The 18,470-nt window shown below is 40.3% G+C and overlaps 1 protein-coding gene across 7 annotated transcripts in view; it reads left to right on the forward strand.

The window, feature by feature from the left end:
* Positions 1–18,470, forward strand: part of LOC113105649 (lysine-specific demethylase 6B-like) — a 77,548-nt gene that overhangs the window by 49,934 nt on the left and 9,144 nt on the right. For 3 of the 7 annotated variants that reach the window (XM_026266853.1, XM_026266854.1, XM_026266852.1), the window contains 8 exons: positions 6,983–7,045; positions 15,244–15,342; positions 16,703–16,792; positions 17,028–17,151; positions 17,244–17,333; positions 17,413–17,623; positions 17,757–18,002; positions 18,101–18,265. In XM_026266853.1, coding sequence (XP_026122638.1) covers positions 17,033–17,151; positions 17,244–17,333; positions 17,413–17,623; positions 17,757–18,002; positions 18,101–18,265 — 831 coding nt within the window. In that variant the 5' untranslated portion in view covers positions 6,983–7,045; positions 15,244–15,342; positions 16,703–16,792; positions 17,028–17,032. Of the gene's footprint in view, positions 1–6,558; positions 6,870–6,982; positions 7,046–15,243; positions 15,343–16,702; positions 16,793–17,027; positions 17,152–17,243; positions 17,334–17,412; positions 17,624–17,756; positions 18,003–18,100; positions 18,266–18,470 lie in introns of those variants that run through there. The other 4 variants (XM_026266851.1, XM_026266858.1, XM_026266856.1 and 1 more) reach the window with 3 other exon arrangements.

The following is an 18,470-nucleotide window of genomic DNA, read 5'->3' on the forward strand; positions in this document are numbered from 1 at the left end:
ACCTACAGAAAATGCACCACACCCTCATGAACGACTGACAGATGTTCAAAGACGTTTTAATTATTCATGAGAGAGTTCAAAAGCACATGCACACACACACAGATGCTCTTAAGAGAGTCTGTGTTTAGCATTAGGGATTCCTGCTTGGCTTTGTTGGTTACTGTTTCGACAATAATGTGTGTGTGGGTACAGGTTTGCATGTGGGTAATTTTCGCAAACCATACATGGCTGAATCTGACCTTTTCATGCGACATGTGGCAAAGGTTCACTAAACCAAATCTTCAGTGCGGTTTCTGCACACCCCCACACACGACCGATCACAGTCACAACCACACGAACGAACGCAGACCAAAACAAATGAAACGGACTTAAGCAGACATAAGTGGGATCATGATTTGACTTGGTATCACGCTGTATGGAAGGCTCTTGGTTTTTGAATTTAAAATGTACTGTTAAAGTGATGTTGACGGTTTGATGGTGACTGTAAAATACTTTCTATATTTAGGGATGCTTGCTAAAGCAGCTACTGTAAATGTTTGTTACTGCGGTTAATCAAAGTCATGTTTATTGGCATATTAACATATTGCAGGGCTGTGGAGGAGACATAACACTGTTCAGCAAATACAAGACATGAATAAGATATAACAATAATATAGCAGTGAGTAAATTTGGGATTTAAACAAATCAGCAGAAATATTGGACTTTGAAACATAACTTGTGTTTACATTTAAGCATTTCACTGGCATTTTTATCCAAGGCGACCTACATTGTATTCAAGGTATGTTTTGCATATGTCATGATCTGTTTTGCGCTACATGAACACTAATGATGTTGCATTGCAATGTGCTTGTTAAGCAAAGGTGTGTGGTTTCTTTTAAAAGCAATCTGTCTGGTGGACCAAGAAACAAGGGACAAATATAATGGACTTACATTGAGGTGTTAAACTTAAACTTTAGTTCCCAGGAACAAACTCCATTAAGAAAACTTTTGGTTATAATTGTAAACCAATTATCAGTAACGGTTAAAATTTTCTTAAGGGTTCGTATCAACCGGCTGCAGAACATCAGAGATATATTTGGTGTGTTCTTTTGTTCACTAAATAACTGTGTAATAATAAACCCTGAATAACTTTGTAAATACCTTAGTAAGCACCACAAACAACTGCATAGCAATGCCATTGCAACCACTCACTAGTGATTTTTGCATGGAACATTTTCTTCAAAAAGTATCTGTATGTCTGTGCTCATGTGAATGTTGCTGTGTGTGTGTGTGTGTGTGTGTGTGTGTGTGTGTGTGTGTGTGTGTGTGTGTGTGTGTGTGTGTGTGTGTGTGTGTGTGTGTGCACATTGGGGTATGTGGTCTATTGTCCCAACACGAGGAACAGTTTTGAGTCATATAGTGACTAACCATCAGAAAAGCTGAATACAGTACCATGATTCACACAAAACAAGCTCACACATGAACATGAATGCACTTAGTCTTCCACTTTGCACCCATAAAAGCGGTGCACACGTGTCGGTCTGTGTCAGCTTGAGTGTAGGTCGCAAGGAGCAGGTGTGGTAAGGAGGTTGGTTAGGTAAGTAAAGTGATATAACCTCAGTGCTCTATAACATACAGGATGATAAACTGTGACACAGCTTGTAATCTGGGTTCGAGGCTCTCAGGGGTGAAAAAGCTTTTCAGACATAGTTACTGTTTTACTTAAATGTTTTGACTAGTAGCTCTGGGGTAATTGTGATTGCATGTTGGTGGTGGGGGGTCTAAAAGGTTCTAATTTTTAGTTTAATAATGTAAGTAAAACCTGAAATTGTAGGCTACTTAGTTCTGGTTGGCGTCTTTTTGAGATCATTAATACAAAGGCAGAACAGGTTGTACAGGATGTATATAATAGCTTTGTTTGCTAATGCATACAGTAAGTTCATTAATGGCTAATGGAGTGTGTATTGAGTAGGTCATCATGTTATCTGTGTGTGTGTACATGCCCCAACTGGTGTACACACAACAGGGAAGGGAGAAAAATCTCTGCTGGTAAATCCAGCTAAACCTGGTGAGCCTTCTTGGATCTGCAACAAACCAGCTGGTCAGAGCAGTTTAAAGTCACGATTAAATGGAAGTAGCGCCAGATCTTATCTTCCATAATGTGACATACATCTGAGTCAGTTTAACGGATTATTTAAAACTAAAAAAACTAAAGTAACGATAAACGCAAGCTTGCAGGGGCAAGTTTAAGCGGACTAAATGATTGGAGAAGTCCTGTGTACTTCAACAGAGAAAACCTTGTCATTTTCACTAGAAGAATGGTAGTAATGATATTTTGATTGAACATTACAATATATAAAAATGAAACATGCAGTGATAAATTGTTCACTATAAGATCTAAAGCATGCATTGAGAAAATGTTTAATTTCATGCTGACTCTAGTAAGTTCAAGCTGGTTTGTTAAGCATTAAAGCTGGTTGACCAGCTGCCGTCTTGAGCTGGATTTCCCAGCAGGTATGGGGACTGTTTTTCCTCTCTTTTTCATTCTCTCTCGCTCTCAACCTGTCTCTCACTTTCATGCTCTCTGATCACCAGTGCTCTCATCTGTATCAAGAACACTTTGAATCTGAGTGTCACACTTTCTGTGACTCACCGTGTTTGTTTGGTCTGTGGCCTCTTATACTCCTCTGAATCCGCTCTTCACCTTCAGAGATTAGATACGTCTTTGGGTAGTGGAGATAGAGGCCTTTTCTCATCTAAATCTTGTAAACTCCCCCTCACTTTGACCTTTGAGCTCATGGAGCCTGTCAGAGTTCAGAGTGACATTTAAAACGAAACGCTAGATGTTGGCTTTGCGATTTGCTTATCAAGGTTTGATTCCAGAAAAGATATCACTTTTTTTCCATCTCTGTCTCTCTCTCCATCTCAGTGATCAGTCAGGATATATTAACAACCAGTTAAACACTGGCCTGTTGTGTTTCAGTTGCTACTAATAGCAGTGCTTTTGCAGTTGCACAGCCTTTGGACTTTAGGTTTGTGTTGACTTTACAGTTGTCGCTGGAGGCCTGTTTTAAAACTCAGAGCAGCTGTCTCTCTGCAGGGGTGCGACCTTTGGACTTTAAGGTCATAAGTCAAGCAGCCTAACCACTTCTGTTTTATAGTCATCAATAAACAAATAAACCCACTTTATCTGACCAAAGATTGCTGTCGTTTTCATTCTACAGAGAGTATGGTTTTGTGTGAGGCTTTTAAATGTTTCCACCTGAAGCTACAGCTTTGGGTAGCAACAGATAGAGAAGGTGGAGAATTGGTGAGAGTCCAAAAAAGAAAGAGTACCCAAGTAAATTACAGTGAGGAATTTTATTTTTCTGGCCTTCTAGCATTTCCACCACAATAATTATACGTGTTTTTTTTTTTTTTTTTTTTTTTTTGAGAAATTATTTATATACAGTGTTTAAAAAGACAGAAAAAATGGTGAAGCACCTTATTATTTATTTATTTATTTTAAATTCAGATGGACAATTAACAGCAGAGACATGCAAGCTTTTCAAAGCCAAAGGAGGCCATACAAACTTTTCTGGTTATTATGCATGAATAAAGACTCTTTAGTTGTTTCAAATTAATTACATTTATGCATTTCGCAGACGCTTTTATCCAAAGCGACTTACAGTGCATTCAAGCTAAAAAAACACGTACCTAACACGTGTTCCCTGGGAATCGAACCCACAACCTTTGCACTGTTAACGCAATGCTCTACCACTGAGCCACAGGACTATATTTGCCTACCAGCTGACAGTAACCAATTTTAGTTAAAAACAAGTGTTTGACAGATTCCTAAACTTTGGGTCTTCTTTTTATTAGACTGTATTTATTGACTGCAATTGGGCATATGAACAAAAAATAAAGTATTTTATTATTATTTCTCCCTTGTAAAACAGATCATTTTAAAATTCATGAATAACAACAATAATTATATCTTAGCATTACAGATACTACTGTGACTAAAGGGCATACACATACTGTTGTATTGATCATTACATACAAAATATTTTTGATAACCACACTGTTATATTAAGGCAAAAATGGCACAAACCTTACATTGGATTTAAGTTTTATTAATTCACTTCATTTTTTGTCTTTGTGTTTTTTGTTTGTTTAAATGTTGAGCATATGTATATAAAAAAAGAAAATAAGGCCCATGTATAAATCTTAAAATACTCAAGCATAAATAAAAAAATATATTTCTGTATGTGTCTAAAACAATATTCATGTGACTCATTAAATGTAAAGTTTTCTTTGCAATAAACTATTCATGCAATATGTATATATAACTATAATATTATTAATTTTTTTCATGAAACTGAATTGAAATAAACATGTTCTATGTATATTACTGTATTCATAAACAACAAAGATTTTTGACATTTTCAACCAATTATTAACGATGAGACTTCAATGACACATCATTGTCAGTGTGCAGTCACAGATAATCCTAGTTAATAAGTTTGCAAGGCACAGATACACATACAAGATAAACGAAATTAAGGTTTAACAATACTGCTAACGCTTATCTGTATATATCGTTCCTCCTGTGTCCTCAGAAGTTGGTTACAGTCCCCCTACTGTTTGAGTGGGACATCTACTTTCACTATGAGTTGGCATGAACTATGGTGTGTAATGCATATGTGGGAGTATGTGGCGTAAATGTGGGCACAGTGGGCAGACGTGGGAGTTAACCCTATGAATGAACCATCCATCCATGTGTAGCAGCTGTGACAGCTAATGCACCCTAATGCTGACTCAGTGGAGCCCACAAAGTGGGAGCAGAGAGTTGATCTAAAGGCCGCTGTCGGTTCTCACACGCACACATACACATACCACTCATTTCTGCCATTGCACATCTGACAGTTCTGCGTATTTCAGTTCTGTGTGTGTTCAGAGTTCTGCGGTGCTCATGGGAACGCTGCTATATTTAGCTGCTGTGTGAGAACGGGAGACTGAGCTCTGTCCCTCCCTGATTAAATGGCCAGAGCCAAGCAATCGGAACTACAAGCGCGCCTCTGGAATTAAAGTGCTCTAAAAACACGCACATATCTTTTGAAATCTGTTGTAAGGGCAGAATGTTAGTGTACTAGCCCACAAGAGCACAATGGGTGGGTGAGAGTGGGAGAGATCACAGGCCGTCACACCCTGGTCATATCCCTTCTTCCTGTCTGGTGTATCCTATGATGTGGTCATCACCACACACACAATCTCCGAACAGCAAAGACAGTCTGTGGCTGGAGTGTGATGAGGGTTGCATGATAAAAAAAGAAAAGCCATATTTTTCAATTTCCCAAAGAAGCCATTCACACATCTGCTGTTGTTGATGTTTGCCTGTTTTTGGTAGGAGTTGTGCTCGGAGCAGCTTATGTCCTGTGTGTGTGTGTGTGTGTGTGTGTGTGTGTGTGATGTCCTTCTGCTGCTGTCCAAGAAGCCTGGTTCCCGTGACACACTCCCGTGGTTTGGCTGGCCTGTTTTGTCTCGCTGCCACTGATGTAACCTTGCTAAATATAACGTGCTGATCACACACACGCATGCAGCGTCTGTTCTCTGTTAAATGAACATACCATGCTGTCCTCACACAGTCAAGAAACATCCTGACATAGCAGATGCCATCAGTTTCTAAAAAAAAAAAAAAAAAAAAAAAAAACTTCAGTCGTGACTGTTGAATAAGTCCGAAAAAAAGAGGATACTCTTCCAGTGTAATTTTTTAAATTTTATCCACAGTTTTTCTCTGTTTTTCTTTATTTCAGTACTTCTCTGTCCATCTGTTATTTCTGTCCTATTTTTATTCCACTTTGATTTACAGCGCTCGTCTGTCTTGTCCAACGCTCTCAGATCATTCTCTGTGAAATTTTATTTTAGAATCTTCTCAACTTCAAACCTTTTACATTTTGAATAAACCCTGCAATAGCTGCCCTAATGTTTTTTTTTTCAGTTCATCTGAACATCAGATTCAAGTTTTTAAATTTTTAGTTATTTGTTATTTTTTGCAATCTAATTTTATATAATAATAATAATAATAATAATAGCAATAAGAAGAATAGTATTATTATTATAGTATTATCATCATCCTCGTTGTTGTTGTTGTTTATTAATAAATATAGAATTATAAATGGATGTTTACATGGTATAAAATTGAAATCGACATCTTACAAAAATTAACTAATAGTAACAAATAATAATACATTATTATTATTATTATTATTATTATTATTATTAGATATGGGACTAATTATTATTAGCCCCATATTTACTGAATAGCCTGTCCTGAGTCTATATATATGACGCTGCTTGTATGAGTGAGTCTTGGGTACAGCATTTTTGTGGATTATTTCTGTGATGAGGAGTGATCATCGTGTTCAGACTTATTAATAGTTGGGAGGCGGAACTGCTGTCCCGGCTGGCTGTGAGAGTAGGACACGAGTCACGAGTCCGTCTTAAATAAGGCAGCAGGCGGAGATGCGCCGGTTTGCGCTGTCAGGGAATTCCGGTGCCGTGCGCGCTGACGTCAGGACAGGGGCGGTCCCGTGGAGAGAGAGGAGAGCGCGCGCCTCAGTAGCCGAAGCTGTGCGTCCCTTTAAAAAACCCAAGCGCAACTCGATCCCTGCCTTAGCTCACAAACACAGCTCTGTGCTCGCTATACAGAGCGAAGACTTACCCAACAACAACATTAAATATCAGCAGCACGCCGTCTGCGGAGAAAAACAACAGACTTTTGACGTTTAAACCGATGGATTTGCGAAAATAGACGATTTTGCCGGATTACTATTGTTGTTATTCAGCTGGTACATTCATCTGCACGCCAAGGAGAAGTTGCTGATAAACTGCGCGTGCGATATTCACCGGTACTGTCATGGATTTAGCAACATATTCGTGTTTTAACGCTTGTTTTTGTTCTCCAGCAGCGTTTTATTCCGGCAGCGCTTATAACATGATGTCCTCGTTTGTTCTCCAACAGATCCCGTCTAACTTTTGGGAGCGCTAGTGGAGACGCAAGCTGAACGAGTTTTACTACTTCGGGGTAAGTTAAGTCAGATCTCTCTCTTGTTTCAGTTGTTTTATCGTTGTTAACCCCGTGGCAAACTCGTGACTACTTCATAGTTCAGTGCTAGAAAGAAATGAACGTTGCACTTCTTATTACAGAGTAGCAACAGTTTGTGTGAATGAAAGCGTTGTAGTAACAGTGACCGGAAGATGCGCGCTCGCGCATTAACTCTTTAGTGCCCACAAACACATGCCTTTGAAACAATGAATGACGTTCTGTCTTTAGAGAGATAATCTTTGGACAAATCAAAGCATGGTTTGATTATTGGGTTGGGTGTGTGATTGTGTAATCTATTGCTGTATTGTGTAAGTGGGGTGTTCAGGCACTAAGTGTTTAGATGTAGGTTGTAAAGCCTCTGTCCCACGTGTGTCCGGTGGAAGGGGGTTGGGTTCAGTGTGTAAACTGACCCGGCCCATCCCCAATGTCCAGACATGCTCACTGGTGTCAAACAAATCCAGTTCTCTTTTACAAGTATCTTACTACATTATACTAAATTATAAAGCAAAAGTTATTTTTTAGTTTCATATAAATCTTCATGACCTTGACACAGTCATGAGTCTAAATTGGTCCCCTGTTATATGGTTTTCTTGTCACATGACAACAACAAAATAGCCTGCATACTGCTTAAGCCATACTGAATTAAGAAAGAATATGTGATCCTGGAGAACAAAACCAGTCATAAGTAGCAATAGCCAACAATACATTGTATGGGTCAAAATTATTGATTTTCTTTTATGCAAAAAAATTATTATGAAATTAAGTAAATGTTACAATTATGTAAATGTTATGAAGATATTTTGTGAATTTCCTACCATAAATATATCTGAACTTAATTTTTGATTATTAATGTGCATTGCTAAGAACTTCGTTTGGACAACTTTAAAGGTGATTTTCTCAATATTTAGCTTTTTTTTTTTTTTTTTTTTTGGCTCCCTCACATTCCAGATTTTCAAATAGTTGTATCTTTGCCAAATATTATCCTATACTAAAAAAAAATCGTATTTATTCGGCTTTTAGGTGATAAAAAAAAAAGTCACATACTTGAAAACAGAATTGCTTCTTTGCATACATTTTTTGACACTAGCAAAAGATTATGCCAATAGACTACTATTTCTATTTATCTTCATGCATCTACATGTTTTTGACCTTCAACTCTCTATGGAAGAAAAAAGGTTTAAATTAAATTGAAACCAACCCAAGAAAGAGCACCACTTCATTGACCCATTTATGTGTGTGTGATGGCAATGTGATCCGCTGCTCTTTGTTTGACACGGGAGGGCTGGGCAGTCTCATAAGGCTGAATGGATTGCCTCAGCCTGCTCGTGCTGAACTCAGTGCGTCTGTCTGAAAGGAAATCATTTGCATCTTTTTCAACTACAACAAGCCTCCAGCCCAACCTGGGGGTGGGGTGTTTTTTCTCTCAGCGTTTGCATGTGCGTTTGAACATATTCCGGCGTCTGGGTTAAGGGAATATGCAGGGGAAATTTCTCCGTCACATGCTAGGAGGAATATTTTGTGTTGACGTTGAACAAACATTGCTGACAGCATGTGAAGTTACAGTGAAACAGTTAGGTGTTGGTTGTATGAGCGTGTCTGGAGGGCGAGTTGGGACACTCTGCATTTTACGGGCGCTCATAAACACCGCATGGAAGTAAACACGGGGGTATATGAAGATCCCTTTGAAGATCTACTTCCGATCAATTAGCACGACTGATGTAAAAACAGAGAGCCTGCGTTTGTTTCTCTTTGAAGTTGTAGGTTGTATATTTCGAGAGCGCAGCAGCTGCCGAGACTCGGTCCTTCTCAGACCAGCGGGTGTTTTGAATCAGCCGCCTTATTGCAGCGTCACTGCCCCTTTATTGTGACGGCATATACTTGTGTTAAAGCTATAGGCCAGACTAAAATAAGAAACACAATTGCTGTGAATGTATACTTCTCCTCAATTGTTTGAAAGTGTGTAGAACTGTGCATTAGGGCAATGTTTTGATTAGTGAAGTTCAATACGTGAACTAAAATAATCACTAAATCAGTGTTTTTTATTTTTATGCACTATGTCTGTCTTCCTATCATTCATTTTAAGTAATGATAGAACATTCAAAAGGGTGTGTTTGTGTTGCTAACAAGTGAAGTAAAGCGAGAAAGGTGTAGGTTGCATATTTCATGTGTGCATATTTCAACAAAGGAATGATAATGTATGATGTAGGTCAGTGGGCTTGCTAGTGTGTTTAGTCAACGTATGCTTATGTCACGGTTGCCTTTCGACAGTGATGATGGCAGAGAGCCGGGCTTAAGCGAGTGTGGTTATACTGGTATTTCAGGACTGTCCGAATAATAATAAAAAAAGTTGTAGGCTGTAAAGTGCTCCTCATTCATTCCATTGAGCTCAAACGGTTGTGTGTGGGCGAGTTTTTCCCATGTTAGGACTGTACTTTTGTGGTAAAAGGAAGTGATGTAGGCAAGCTAGAGGAATCTCACAAGAGAAAGTGTGTGAGTCTGTGATTGTTTGTTGTTATTAAGTTTGATGAGTTGGACTTAGGTGGTGTAATAAAAGACAACAAGAAAGAAAAGTTTAATTCTGTTTTAAACCAGATTATCTTTTTTTTTCCTCTCATGGCTGATTTATTTTTTCCTTTGTCGCTTTGCCTGTCTGTTATCTCACATTTTGGCAGAACACCGGAGTGAGGGGAAAAGGGAGAGTGAGTAAAAGAGAGGGAGGGGCGGTGAAACTATAGTGGGAGGGGCTGAAAGGAACGGAGAGCGGTGGAAAACAAAAAAGATCAGTCATGTTTCTGTGACTCAAGTCAGAGGTTTTTTTGGATAGAGTGAGCAGCCAGGATGCATCACACAGATCACTAACATGCGTCATAACCTGGGGAGGGATTATTGTCCTGTATCGCAAACATCTTGGTTTCGTTTCATATTAAAGTTACATTTTCAAATCACTAACTTATCATATTTCAATTAGTGTCTGAAATATTTTAGATTCTCGGCTGGATCCTTCTCCGACTTTGTAAGCGACATACAAGAGTTGCCTTGTCAACCCGAGAGCCAGCTTCTTTGTGATTTATCCTTTTTGTTACTAATAACTAATAAGTGTGGCTGTTTTGTTGGTGTGTAATGCACTTGCTTCTGGGAAACGAGGAGTTTGAATATAGGAGGGGGCTAACGAGAGATAAACAAGACCGATGTTCAAGGTTTGACTGTTCCAGTAATGTAAAGCTGCGATGTTGATGGCTACAGAGAAAGGTCATTAGTGGTGCTTTGTATCTATAATGTTAAGAGAATGGAAGAGCAAACTTGTGTCTCCTGATATCTCACAATGACACATTCGTACAGTCTGTGCGGCTGAGTGCATTAAAAGTTGTTTTTTTTCTCGCAGATGGCTGCAGAATTTGATGCAGACTCCAGACTTTCATGTCTAGCAGACGTTCGCACACACTTGAGTCACTGCCATTCAGGCACAGCACACGTCTTTCAGCTTTTTGCCATTTGGGCTGTCTGTTGTGTAAAGTGCTGGCACGTCAGTCACTCTTTCTGTTCCTTAAAAGTTTTACTCGAGTTCTCAGAAGAACTGTCACACAAGCTGACCGACAGCAGTGTGGATATAACCCAGACAGAAAGACAACAGCAACATCTGCCGAGCCTAATGGGACTTAACAGGATGAGAAACTAGACACTTTTTTTGACCATTCATAAATACATACACACAGAATATATTCCACAGGATGTTTCATCATTCCCCCTAGTCACTTTTAAGACACCCTCCCCTCTTTTGAGAGGCCCACTTCCTGTTGCACTGGCGACGTCTTCCGTTCTCATCATATCTGTTCTGCTTTCTTTAATCTCACATGCTGGTACAGTCACATTCACAGACGAGCGCAAAAGCAGAATTTTCCCTGACTATCTAGATAAGAGATATCAACATGTCTTAGGTCTGATCTCTTGCATTTCTTTTAAACCGTTGAAATGGCACGTCTCTGAAGTTGTAACACAGGTCCTATAGTTGTTATTGGGGAAGTATAACACACGCACACGTTTGTTTTTGTGAAGAGTGGGGACATCCCATAGGCGTAATGGTTTTTATACTGTACAAACTGTATATTCTATGGCCCTACACTAACCCTAACCCTCACAGGAAACTTTGTGCATTTTTACTTTATCAAAAGAATTAATTCTGTATGATTTATAAGCGTTTTGAAAAATGGGGACATGGGTTATGTCCTCATAAGTCACCCTCTCCTTGTAATACCTGTGTCATACCCATGTCATTATACAGAGTTGTGTCCTGATATGTCACAAAAACAAGAGCACACACACACACACACATATACATACATATATGTGTGTGTGTGTGTGTGTGTGTGTGTGTGTGTGTGTGTGTTTAAATTGAAATCATAATCTTCTCGCATGCATCTCTCTAGTGACATTTGCCGGACTTCTCCAAAAAGTTAGTTCACTTTCACTGACTGCAAAATCTGCCTCTATCTAATCAACAACTGATGAACATAACTGAGTCCCCACCCTATTTCTTCTCTCTCTCTCTCTTGAGTATTCTGTGATGTACATCACAGTGAACTGAAAAAAAAAGATCTGTTGTCACTTTTGTTTCATTATGTTTTTGAAGTCAACGTGAGATCAAAATGGACCATATTTACTTTCCGAATGCACATCTCTGGTCTTATCGTGCATAGAAAGCCTACATCATCTTTCATCCAAATTACTACACAATCCACCTCTAAAGCTTAGTCAACACGAAGCCAGAGTTTTCCCTATGCAATCTTTTTTTTTAAAACTCATCTCAAGAAACATCTGCGTCCACACGAAACCACAAAACCGACACAAAACGATGTAGTATACATGTCCGACCAACATGTGGCGCTGTAATTCTGCCACAGAGATGCAGTAAAAACGCAGAAAGCTTGGACTATGCACATAAACCTTGCATGCGGTATACAAATGAACATGTTAATAAAAAGACTGTCGTTTTAGTGTTTGTTCATTTGTTGTTTCGGTTACGTGACGTAGCGCTGTCTGACTAGGGTCGAGACGTGGGCTGATGACGTCATCGTTTCAGAAAATATACGGATTCGCTTTCCAAACGAAAATGCAAGGGCGGCGTTTTCACATTTATCTACCCTGGGACCCGGTTTCCAAAAAAAAAAAGTTTTACTCTGCCAAAACGCACGATCCGTGTGGACGAAACGCCTATACGTTACAAAGTCTCGTACTTCAGTTTTTCAATGAATATCCTTTTTCATTTAGAAACATGGCAAGTTACAGAAGTAAAGTTTCATGTCAACAACTTCTTTTATGAGTAATATCAGTGTCAGTAATACACCTAATTCAAGGTAGTGACAAAGGGTGTTTTCTCAGCAGTGCTTACCACAATGACAGCATGGTTGTTTACTCATAATAGGACATGAACACTAGTTACTAAGAAAAGCATGGCGTTTCTCTGTGTCGACTCAAAAAGAAACAACTGAGAGCGGAGACCTCAATCCAAAATGTCAGGAATGAGGTTGAATATTTAGATTAGGGTCACCTGAGTCTTTCCCCCTCTCGTAAGACAATCTTTTATAGACCGCTAATGTGCCCTGGTTTATATATTAGCCTACATGTTTATTCATTAACAGCTGATGCCAGCTGGACAACATTTTAGTGCTGGAGTGTCAATATCATATCGATGCCTGTGATGTTAGCGCTGCCTATCTTCAAACGCTCCATCCAGATGGATTTATCATCTGTCTAGCAACCATAAATCAGGAGCGATGAACTAGGTCGAGGGCGATGACATGAAAACCAGAGCAGGGAAAGTAATCATGGTCTGTGCACAGAAGCCAGTTGTGACATTCTGAAAGCGTAATGGGGCCAGTCGTGAAAGTTTTTATTGTAATGTTATTTCTGGAAGGGTGTTGCAAGGTCGAGGATGGCTTGTTGCAGAGTTACATGTAGGCGAGGGCTCGGCCAGAGAGTCACACCGAAGCGAGCACTGTGTGTGTCCTCGGTTGAACTCAGGATCAGGATGTACAATCATGTACACCATTGTGACGTGAGGCAGACACACATGGAGGGAAGGGAACAGACACAAGCCTACTGTGACGTGGTACTTTCTTGTGCCTCTGTGTGTGTGATCTCTATCTGAGGTGGGTTATATAATGGCCAAATGTGAGCGCTCACCCACAGGCCCTTCCGCTGGCCCCCTTTGATCACTGAGGAACATTCCAGCGCTCCCATTTCCCCTGTTCTTCACATCTACCTATCTTTATCACAATCTGTTCTCCCTCTCCTGGCCCAATTCCTTGAATCCGTTCCATGCCGTTCTTTTCCGCATACTCGAACGCTAGGCTGTGTTGGCTCTCCGAGTTGCGTTGTGGTATTTTCTGGCGGGAATGAGGACGCTGTCGTCATGCTGGGAGATGACATCATTCACACGACCCAAAGCACTATTCTAAAATGGAATTTTCACATTGCCATGTTATTGATGTCAGTCCTCATCTATTCAAAAGTGAATCATAACCTAAATCAGGTTTTTTTTTTTTTTTTTAAGTATACGCATCACTTTAGACTTCATATTTTAGTTGGTTAGTTCTCACCGTGATTTCCTGTATATATATATATATATATATATATATATATATTATATATATATATATATATATATATATATATATATATTATATATATATATATATATATATATATATTTTTTTTTTTTTTTTGGTAGCTTGATTGGACAGGGTTGGTTGGAGACGCCCACATATGGGTCTCTCTTTTGGTTTGGTGTTTTTAGGCATTGATCTGGTAAGTGTGAAGACTTGGTGTGACTGGAATAGTTGTTTGATGTTTCTTGTCATGGGGAATTTTATCAAGCTGAGGGGCGATGTGGGGGTGAATGGGGATTTTTTTTTATTAGTTATGACATCGTTTTAACATTTATGATTTAGAAATTATTCAAAATCTATGACTTTTAAAGAGTTTTTGAAGAATGAGTAAATACACATGACATTTCTAGAAAACGGTTGGCTAAAGCATGACAGCTAATAGAGATGCAACGCCTTTCAGTAAGCCAACAACCACACAACCTCATTCACTCTTATAATCAATCACCGCAAGCCACCTGTTTTCTCCTGTCTGATCGACATCGGTGAGTTTCGGATTCCCCGGTTTGGTGAAATATTAAAAAACCCCACTGTAAATTTACAGTTCATATGTTTTGCATCCAAAACAACACACTGTGAGAGATATCGATGACGGCACACGTTCTGAAATTCCCTGTGCTGTGACTGAGGTGGATCATCCCTGATCACCTGACCGTAAAGAGTGAGAGAAGTTGGGCTATGTGGGGTAAGCCCTCTCCATGTTTGAGTCATGGGAGTTCCCCAGTTACACAGCAGACATCGAGCTGTTATCAGACTTTGTGTATGCGTGTTTCGATTTGTCTCTCTTACAATAATAAGAATCTGTTTCGGGGTGCTGTATTGTTTCCACATTACTAGAAATCTGTATTACTTGAAATTAAAACATGTTCTCGTAAAAAGCGTAGCTGTAGCAGAATGATTTGTCATTGTATGTGTAATGTGGGAATGGAAAACTTTCAGTTTGGGTTAATGTGTTTTCCCTCAACTTTCTACCCTGGTCTTCAAACTTTTTTGGAGGACAAAAGACCACCAGTTGAAAACTGCAAAAAAATAAGTTTTAGCATTTTTGCATAAAGCTTTAGTTGGGTTGTTTTGGGGGTGGTTCACTAAAACTAGTTTAAGATCACACAATATTTGGCAGACTCGCTGCTGAAGACCCTTGGTTTACACTGTGAACGTGCCTCTTTACAAACATTTTCTCTAATGCTAAAACATGCACATATACCAACTGAAAACACTTTCTATAAATCCCATCAATTCTGACCGTTATTTCTCATGAGGTGTTTACACTAGTGATAGTTGGATTTCCGCACCGATACGACTCTTAAAAAAAAAAAAACACTTCTCTTCTCTGGAGTCATTTTTGACACCCTGTCCATGATAGGTTACTGCCGGCACAGCTGCAAAGCCTGGCTGTTTTTACTGCACTTATGCTGATTGGATGGAATAAAGCCAGTGTAAAAGATCAGGAACACAAATGAAAGTAAGTCAAACTCTGTGCACTGATGGTTATTACCTCTTTATTTCTCTCTACAGCAATCTACGACCACCGAGTCAGCTGAGATGATCGATAGTTGGTGCTAAACCCTTATTCCTCTGACGTTTGAGAAGTGGTGCTAGATGCTTATTTGACAGGTAAAGTGTGTGTTTGTGTGAATGTGCAGAAACCGTTCTAAGAATGCCGTGTGCTGCAGGGTCACGATTAATACAGTCCCCAATAGGCAGCTAAATCTGGAGTTCCTGAAATATCGTAGAAGCCTTTTAATAGTACGACACTACGAGCCAGATAGGAGTGGGTGGGCTCGTGTGCACTGTAGGCTCAAAATACACACACTTGCGCACTGACTAAACCTGCTGAGCAATGAATAGCTCACACACACTATCCAAACAGTCCCTGAATATTGTCACATACTTATTTATCTTTAGATTCATTGATGCCTCATCGCCAAAATTGCAGCTTAAACACTGTATTAAAGGGTTGTGAATTTCATCAGTAAGTGTTACACTGCATGTTGAGTTTGTAGCTCAGGACTAATCCATCAGGTTATACAGCATTTTATGGATGACATGTTTTGCATCTGTGGCCTGTTTGATTGTGTAATGTGTGTGTGTGTGTGTGTGTGTTTAATTTGTGCTATAGAGAGAGAAAGCCTGTGTGCGCCACACTTGAAACGCTTTTGCCAAGTCCATAATTAGTGTGCACTAGGCGTCCTTTGCCGTATGGGTATATATGCACATGTGCCAAGCGATTTTCAATCGAGTGCGTGCATGCTTGCCAATGTTTGTGCATTTAGTGTGTGCCATGTGTGTTGAGAAAGCATGGGAAAGCTCAGTGTGTTTGCATGCGTGGATGTTTCATGGGAGCACAGCCGGTCTTCTCACTTTGGTATCTCCCTAAAGAACACTTTAATTTTAGACCCGTCTTTTTACCCTAATCTTTCCATCCATCCTGTTCAAGCCTTCTGCTGTTCCTTTCTTCCCTCCACCCCTTGCTCTCTTTCTTTCTATCCTTTCCTCTCTCCATCACGCCTGGCCTAATGAGATTAACCTCTCTCTTGTCGTAGACACACACTCATACACATGCAAATAATCAAACTCGAGCAACACAACACAAGTACACACTATCCTTTCTGTAGACATGCACACAGACACCGCTGGCTTGACTCCAGGGCTTTGCTCTGGTCGTCCCCTCCCTCCGATCACTCTCACCCTCTGCCAAGAGGCCCTAGGAAGGGTTATAATGACCTCAGTGTACTCACCCTACAGGTGAACTCCCACAAGCCCATCTGTGCACCCTTTCCTCCCATTAGAATACAGAAAAACACTGCCCCCTAGAGGCAGAGAGTGGAGGGTTCCTTTGTTATTAGCTGCCTTCAGGCCAAACATTCATACAGACTACAAAGGATGTGTTTTCCCCCTGTGTTTAATGGATTTGGCAGTTATTTGTGCCTCACCCCCTTATGTCCCATCTCTTCTCTTTTCTTTTTCTCTCCAGTTGGCAAGAGTAGCAGTAAACAGCTTCTCCTTGTTGGTGAGTGGCCCTCTCTGTTTTGCAGTGGAGGGCTTCACACTCACAGCTAGTGTGGTGAGTAACCATGAGCTTTGTTCTCTTATATTCTCTTATCTAATAAATGAAAAGTGCCATCTAAGTTAAGACAAGATATAATGCATAATGTTTTAGTAGTTGAGTAGTCCAGTGTCACAACCACTTCGCTAAATGCTGGAATGCAAGATTTTGCGTATTTTTCCTGGCAGTGATAGATGTATTGTCTAAGACAATGAAGACATGTAGGAAAGTAAATGGTCTGTTTATTGTCTAGGCTGGATGCATCACACAACAGAACAGTTCACCGGGTGCAGCACACGGGACCCTTTTCCTCTGGACGGTCTCAACCGGGGACCATGGGCTCCCGTGGGCAGCCACGCCTGGCCACCTCCCTCCAGGTAATATATCTCATGATCAGGGCCGAATCATGCTAACTGAGCTATGAGAAGGAATGATCAAAGCTAAACCGTGTTTTCTGATCTCTCGATAGGTGCTTACCAGGTGTCAATCAGCACCAGTTCCTCCCCCATATGCCACATAGTCACATGACTGGGCTAAATCATAAATTCGTAAACAATGGGTGAGTTTTTAATAAACTATATTGTTGTTTTACAAACACATCTGGCCGAAGGTTTGTTAATGTGTCTTTGTATTTGCAGTCCCTTACATCGAGGAGATAAGCAAGACCTGTCTCAGGCTTTGTTGCCAGGATTACAAAGGACAACCCATGCTCCTCCCAGGCCATGGGAAACAACCAGAACTGGCCAGGGATATGAGCCATTGCCTGGTGATAACCACAACCGACTGCACAATGGCTACAACGCAGGACCTCCTGCACACCTCACAGCTCGAGCCAGTCAGCTACTGAAGGTGATTATTGAGCTTATATTTCATTACTGTGCTCCTTATATGCTCTCTTGTTAAATTAAAATGAATAGTGTTCCTGTATAAATCAGTATTTAGTACTGTAGCCAACTTCTCTTTCTCTCACTTTATCCACCAGTACGGTGTACCTCATTCTCAGCTCTCAGCCCATGGCTCAAGGCCCATGCCTCCTTTGCCTGATATGTGGACTCAGACTCAGCAGCAATCCAGGGGACCTCATTCTCACTCTGGACAGTTAAAACGACCTGGGCCCCCTCTTGGAGAGCACTCTGTCATTCAGCATACCCCTGCTCCTTCTTTGCACCGGCCCATGGAGGACTGCCCCAGTCCAAATAAAAGAAAGAAGAGCTCTGGGTCTGAACAGGTTAGTCGAGAGCACATCATGTGATATGCCCAATTCTGCATTTTTTGTCCTAAAACGCTCCTTTACCAAGCCCTCTTTTTTACTTTTTGTTATGACAGATGCCTAATTCCGCTATACAGCGCATATCTGGGCCGCCTGTACATTTGAATCAGCAACTATCCTCCAACTACCCCCCACCAAAACCTGGCTTTTGGAACCCATTGCACAAAGGTGGAGCACCCTGGAACCCAAACGAACACAAAAGCAGACCCATTGATTTCCAGGTCAGTCACTGCTGAAATGGAGCATAGAGTTAGTTCTGGCAGGTCATGTTAGTCTGCCTATAAGAATACAACACCAATCATAATTATCTTTATAAGGTCATTTCAGTCATTATTCAGCAGATATTGCTTTGCTCAGGAGCTAATCACCCATCTGCAACTCTTTCTCTCGTCCAGTCAGGACTTGGCATTGGATAATCTCATTGAG

The sequence above is a fragment of the Carassius auratus genome, chromosome 7 (assembly GCF_003368295.1).
Source record: "Carassius auratus strain Wakin chromosome 7, ASM336829v1, whole genome shotgun sequence".
Lineage (NCBI taxonomy): Eukaryota > Metazoa > Chordata > Actinopteri > Cypriniformes > Cyprinidae > Carassius > Carassius auratus.